This window comes from Triticum dicoccoides, chromosome 3B, assembly GCF_002162155.2.
Source record: "Triticum dicoccoides isolate Atlit2015 ecotype Zavitan chromosome 3B, WEW_v2.0, whole genome shotgun sequence".
In the NCBI taxonomy this organism is placed as follows: Eukaryota; Viridiplantae; Streptophyta; class Magnoliopsida; order Poales; family Poaceae; genus Triticum; species Triticum dicoccoides.
This window is the reverse complement of record NC_041385.1, coordinates 201,079,491-201,086,471: the sequence shown is the minus strand read 5'-3', so window position 1 is coordinate 201,086,471 and position 6,981 is coordinate 201,079,491. Positions and strand designations below refer to the sequence as shown.

The window sequence follows — 6,981 nt, the reverse complement described above, 5'->3', positions numbered from 1 at the left end:
TTTAATTTGAAATTGGTTTTGGAACCAAATATGTTTCAAATTCATTTTAGAAAAATGGCAAATAAAAGACAAAAATATTTTTTAATAATTCCCTTTGGCTTTTGAATTGATTTCAAAATAAACCAACTCAAATTCTTTTAAGGAAATGATTTTGGCTTGGATATTCTTCGGACTTATTTAAAAACACTTTTCCCCATAATATTTCAATGGCTTGGGTTCCTACAAGGCTTGCTAGGGTTTCACTAGTTGCATTTGGATTTACATCCTTCTAGGCAAATGATCAAGTAATTCAAAGTCAATTTCAAACAATCCCAGGCAATCATCGGTATTTCCTAGAAAATTTTTAATTCCCTGTGAAATTTTTAACATACCATATTTGAGAAAAATCCGGGATGTGATAACCAGGACCTGAACCCTGGTGGGCTGGGGATACCACTGCCCTCCTAACCATCCAATCACAGGTTGGTTGCGCATGGACATTTTTGCTAGTTAGTAAGAAAGCATCCTAAAAAAAGTCTTATTAATAAAGCATTTGCTTTCTCTCACAAAAAGAAAACTGTAGCAGTTTTTTAAAAAAGTGTAGCATTGTTCCTCTAAGAGCAGCCAGTTGGGCCAGGCCAAGTTATCCGTGCGCTGAATGGCTTCGTATGAGAGAGAGAGGGCTTCGCTAACAAGACGTGCGTGGGCTGGGCAAGTGAAACGAGTCAACGGAACGGTCCAGTAAGAACCCTACCCGATAAATTTCCTGAAATCCTGAAGCTCACGAACCGCCGCCGCTATCCCCCGATCCCCAATTGCGCCTCCACGCGCAAACCCTTTCCAATCGAGCTTGCAGCCATGGCCAGTCTGCTGGACGGCGACGATACCAACGGCAATAGAAGGATGTTTCCGGTAATTTCCGCCACACCTTAAACATTTTTTTCTGTATTTTTCACTATATTTTTCTCTGAGAGAAAAAAAAGCTTTTGACCGGATCTGAGTCACTTTGAGGTTTCAGATCTCACTGATTCCTTTGTTGCTGACAAAAAAAGAAAAACAATACTCCCTCCGATCCGAATTCGGATCGAAGGGCGTACGTAATTTGGTGCGTGTGTACTCCTATACTAAGACGGACACCGTGTCCGGAAAAGATACCCAACAGACCAGGGAGACCATGTTCGAATTCGGACATTAAACACGCAAATATCTTTATATATATCAATGTATTATCAGTATCTATCAATGTATGTGTATTCATGTCAGCGTAGGCAGTGCCGTGCATTGCATAGATAGATTATTAAGATCCTAGTTATATTTTTGTTTTGTTTCTTGCTGCATGGACTTGAAGAGGGTTAATGGTACTTCTCCAAAAATGCCGGCTAATGATGTGAGGAAAATAAAGAAGAGGATTTCACAGAGGATGCAAAGGACGGGGAGTATGCCACAGAGGATGCAAAGGACGATGAGTGTGCCACAAAGGAAGCAAAGGGCGATGAGTTTGCAGCCTATAAGCGAGCTGTTGTTGGACGTGATGGTGTGGGAGATCTTAATCCGGCTGCCCGTAGAGTCCCTGGTGAGGTTTAAGTTGGTTAGCAAGGCCTGGTACGCTATCATCTCCGAACCTGTTTTTGTTCGTGCGCACCTCCAGTGCTCCAAAGAGAAACAACATCGCAACCCGTCTTCCTTCCTCGTCACCCCCCAGATTTATCTGGAACCAAATCCTTCCGGTCTTTTCTCCACCAACATCCGTTTCTACCTGTGGTCTTTACAACAAGATGACATGAGCAGGAGCAGTAGTAGTGCAACACTCCTTTATGGGAGGCAGTTCCCCACTGGTGAGTTTGGGCTGGTGTCACAAATGGCACACTGTGATGGATTGGTGTTGCTCCCCACAAACACCAACACTTATGTCTTCAACCCAGCAACTAGAGATGTTGTTGCGCTGCCCAGGTGCCACTGCAATATGTTGCAGCATCCAAGCTGCCTTCCAATTGGTTTGGGCCTTGATGTTTCCACCGGAACATACAAGGTTGCACGGTCTTTCTACCGTTCCGGTGATTACAGTTCTGTTGCAATGGGGATGGAGGTCTTCACTATTAATGGTGAAGAGGGCAACTGGAGGGAAACGTTGCTGGATCCACCATACCCTATTGTGTGTCCGCAAACTGCCATACACTGCAAGGATTCCCTGTTCTATTTCATAGATAAGAAAAATCAGCGATGCCCCCCGCAGGCGCTGCTTCGTTTCTGCCTTCAAGATGAAACATTTGGTATCACTCCATTGCTTAACAACGTGTACCCTACAGTTGAAGATGATGATATTGTTCTCCATGAGCTTGATGGGGAATTATGTGCTACTTTCTTTAGCAAGTGTGTGCAACGAGTATTGGTCTGGATGGCAAGAGATATTGTGAATCCGGAGCGGGATTGCCATTATGTAATCAATGTCTCAGATCACTGCTGTCCAGTGGCCTCACTTAGCATCACTGGTGGGTTTCTCTTACGAAGAGGTGATTGTCTTATCCGTTATTACATGAAAGCTCATGGTGTAAAAGAAGAGGATACGTTTGATATGGGTGACCTAAGGTTCCTTGGGCCCAGTGAAGATACCTTGGGCCATGCATGGGAAAATTTATGTGTGTTTGAACTACTTTATTACACTGCAAGCCTTGTTCCTATTACTCCTAAGGCGAGCTTACAAGCCTTATAAGATGTTGGATTGTCTACAAACTCATGCCTACCTTATTCAATGGATCATGAATGTTTCTCTCAGGCAAAGGATGAATAAGATGAATCATGATGACGATTTACAGAGTCTGTTTAATGTTGTACGGGGCACTTAAACAAGCTCCTCTTCATGTTTTTCCTGTTGCTTTCATGCAAACTGTATTCTTATGGTGGTCTTGGGTTGTATCAAAGTCTCAAATTTCAAATTCTGTTTCTGTGGAACTGATTCTCAATTGAATAATTATCAAGTTAATCGTTATGTCATCTGTTGGATTATGTAGCCTGCAAATTCTGTAGTTCTCTTGTTTCTGGATCTGCTATCTGCTAGTGCTACTTTAAAGGGAGACCATCATCTTGTTTCTTATGCAAGAATACTATTTGTAGACATGATGCGTCTACATTGAACATAACTCAGGTTTCAAGATAGATTTAGATTCTCATATACTTAATAAAGTGCATTTCTATTTTAAACATTACAGAACTTGTAGATAAATGAAGCATGAGTACAAAAGAGATTGCATAAAATTATTAGACCAGTTAAGAGATTACTAGCGGGCAAAGGCTCTGCGTGTCGCCGCGCCTGTCGAGAAGCCCATGTGTGTATTTATATTTTTGCGGTCGAGCAATCGGAAGAAGTGTTAGTGCTTTTTATGTTTGGATTTTGCAATCTGAGTATCTACCTATTTGGAAGCTTTGTTTTTGGTTTTTTTTTACACGGTTTGTTTTTTGGGTTTAGTGAAACTTGGACGTTTATTTGTTACACATTTGTATAATGACTAGAAGCTAGCGTGCGTTGCTGCGCAGCCTTTTTATCATATTGATGTAAAATTGATCAGTTTTTTTAGCGCTTAGTTCGTGTATATATCATAAGAAAAATACAAAATTCCATCCTCTTATAAAATTCTATACCTTTAAAAAGATCAAAACAATCCAAGTTTTCTTAAGACACATGCAATGGTCAATCAGGACAAAGCATCAATGTAACATTTATTGTCAACTAACTCTAATTAATATGACAGGCTGGTGCTAAATGAAATTTTTGTTCCAATTGTAGCTTTACCTCCCGCCGACAGTTTTGTAAAGCTCGGATGATTTTAGGGCTAACATTACAGACACTAGTACAACTGATTTTAATCAAGCACACATTCAAATCAAGAGCATCTTAAACTATTTGATGAACTAACAATAAATCAACTTTTATGAACAAAATGAAGAGCACAACATAAACTATTTGATGAACTAACAGTAAATCAAGAGCATCTCAATTTTGGATTCAATGGCAATATACATGTGCTGTGAAGATGGAGGAGGCACATACATGTGTGATGCCCAAACAAAGAGCTTGATATTGTCGTTATGTCAAGATGACCAAAAAAATGCAGCAAGCATGATCCAAGATAAACAGCAGCAACACTCATTCATTTTCTATCTTTATATGAATAACCAACATGATTTGTCCATTGGAGGACAGCTAAATGTGATTGGCACAAGCAGCAGCTCTTGACAGAACATGAGACCAATCTGACACTAAGGATGATCTCCAAATGTCAGTGCCTGTATTGTCAACCAGCAACACATCAAGCACAGCTGCAACCAATAGAAAATTAAAACAAACATGACTAATTATGTACTCCCTAGTGGGCCGATGGTCCATCCTCCCAACCGGTAACTGAAGGCTGATGTGGCCATTTTTTATGCTGGTAAACTCCTTGTCGGTCCCTCCTGTAAGTCAGTAGTGAAACGATGACGTGGCTGGCTTGCTGACGTGGACAGGCTGCATGTCAAGAGAAATAGGATGGTGGGGATGAACTATTTTGGTATTATAGATATAAGATGCTTTTATTAGTCGACAGAAGATACTATTCCAAGATATTGCTACTGGCTACCGGTTGCATAGGTAATGAAACGGTTGCACATCAGGATTATTTGTTCTCTCCTAGTTATTCTGTTGTCAGATAAATTTCTTCTCATGATTGTGCGCACAAAAGGCCTTATGTAGTTCTGGGTACCTGTGAAGCAAACAATAAATCGATTCATATTACTATATCATGTATAAAGATTCAAACTATAAATTCTCAGCTAGTTCCAAGCGTAAAATCTGGCATCATATTTACAGAGCTTATCTGGTGCATGAAACAACATAGAGGGTAGGGGCAGTGCTCCATCTATCAATAAAAGAACAGCAAAGCTAATGCTAAACCTCCCAGATGAATCGGTATAGGAAATATCAGACATAGCCAACAAGCAAAGAGGGAACATGAGGCACTGAAGTGGAAGAAGAGTTTGTAGATTTGCGGTGATACATATACAGTTCACATAGGTTTCAGTTTCCATCAGGTGACAATAGCTTGGCAATCAAATGAACTTGCATCACCGCTAAACAGTTTGCCAACAAAAATATAACTCAGGTCTCGTGGACCATGTGGTAATCACATGACCGGTAAACGGGTAAACTCATTCGAAACTAACTATGCTTAAACTAATTAATGATTAACCAGTAGAAAACACAAAGATCATTGCCATCATGTACATGATGGATGTTTGCACATATATCATTATTTCTCACAAAGCAAGTAGTACGGCTTCAGTGGCTTTAGATGTACCTAATTTACTAATCCTTTTATCTTTAGCTGTACCAAATTTAGAAATCTATCATGTAACCGCTTAGCCGCCCTCCGGACCGGGACGCCATCGACAGACTCCTCACCGACCTCCGTTCGTTGGCCTTCCGCCTGGCACCTCCGCTCCCGCCGCCACCCGCGGAGCCCGACTAGGGGATGTCTCACTCCTGGCGCGTGTGCCTTTTTGTTTGTGTGTGTTGGGCTTGTTGAGCTGTGCCCTCAGCAGTAACCCGTGTTGTTTGCTCGTGCTTGGAATTCTTGTGCGTGTGGACTCTGTGTTTGTGTGTACCTTGTGGATGTTGGCTTTGGCATTGGCTTTATCTATAAAGCGGGGCGCGAGCCTTTTTCGGTAACTTATTGGAACAACTCAAGCGAAAGCATCCTTTTATCTTCAGTTGTACCAAATTTATAAATTCTATGTTGGTCCTGAAGTCTTTTAGTCACCTCCCTCACAATCAATAAGTCCATCAGGATCTTGCGGTGTATTGCTTATAAGAGAAGATACAATTTTTGTATCATTCAGCTCTGGTAAAACTGTACAACCACAAAATTTGCAAACAACAGGAGGTGAGTATAGCTGTGATTATCATTTCGGATTACATAGAAAATTAGGAATTTGCAAACCGGAGAAGGTTTATCTATACATACAAAAAATTAGGAAATGGCATACAATCAGGTTGTAGTAATGAAACATACACATTTGGAATCATGGGAGTGTCAAATTCTCCAGTCTAATAATGTTGTAAGCTTAGGCAGTCTAGAGAATGGTGTATCCAAAACTTCTATGTTTACCTTGGCCAAGAAATAATTGACACGCAAGCCAAAAAACCATGAACCACAACAGAAGATAACAGTTGTATTGAGCAAAGTGGCTGATTAAATAAATTGATGAATGTAATGATAAGAAAGAAAATTATTCCAAATAAGATAGAGATAATGCAATATCGTTTCTCAGCCACCTTTTCTAACAGAATCAACCACTTCATCATATTTCAGTTTATTCCAACACACTAAATCAAGTATCTAGAAATAATTAACGTTGAGAAGGTTAGTACCTAATGAGTGTGTGTCATACACATCTTACTCAATTGCATAGAAGAATCGAGACAAAGCAGAGGGCCATCCCTAAATTGTTAGCAAACTGTTCAAAACATTAATAGACTGCAATTATACATTGTCAGAACTAAATTGCTAGGGATTGGGAATAGAACAAGGAAATTAATCGCACACAAGTACTCCTCAAAGTATCACAAATAAGGAAATCAGTATTACTATTTGTCCATTAGCACATGTGTGAGGTGTCCTATTGACAAAGAAACATCAAGCAAAGGAGGTCTCTACGTGTGCTTGCTCTACGGAAAAACCAGCCCACCTTCCTGAAATTGTAGAAGAAAATTTAAAGTGAGCATATATTATCTAGCCAAAAAGTAAAACAACTTGGCTGAGTGGGTATTCACTTCTGTTTAGTAGACAATCAACATATTTTCTTTTTGCGTGTACAATCAACAGATTTTTTTGCGAGAAACTTCCAATCTGTTCACCTTCAATCATGCCAGTACAAAGAACAACAGAGGTAATAAAAATTACAACCATGTCTGTGGACCACCTAGCGATAACTACAGCACTGAAGCGAACCGAAGGCGCGCCGCCGTCA

The 6,981-nt window shown here is 40.3% G+C and overlaps 1 protein-coding gene across 1 annotated transcript; it reads left to right on the top strand.

The window, feature by feature from the left end:
* Positions 1 to 705: 705 nt before the first annotated feature.
* On the top strand, positions 706 to 2,970 carry LOC119275526 (putative F-box/kelch-repeat protein At1g12870). The gene is made up of 2 exons (XM_037556389.1): positions 706 to 891; positions 1,328 to 2,970. The coding sequence occupies exons 1-2, from the start codon at positions 838 to 840 to the stop codon at positions 2,687 to 2,689; spliced, it is 1,416 nt and encodes a 471-aa protein (XP_037412286.1). The 5' UTR covers positions 706 to 837; the 3' UTR covers positions 2,690 to 2,970.
* Positions 2,971 to 6,981: the final 4,011 nt, after the last annotated feature.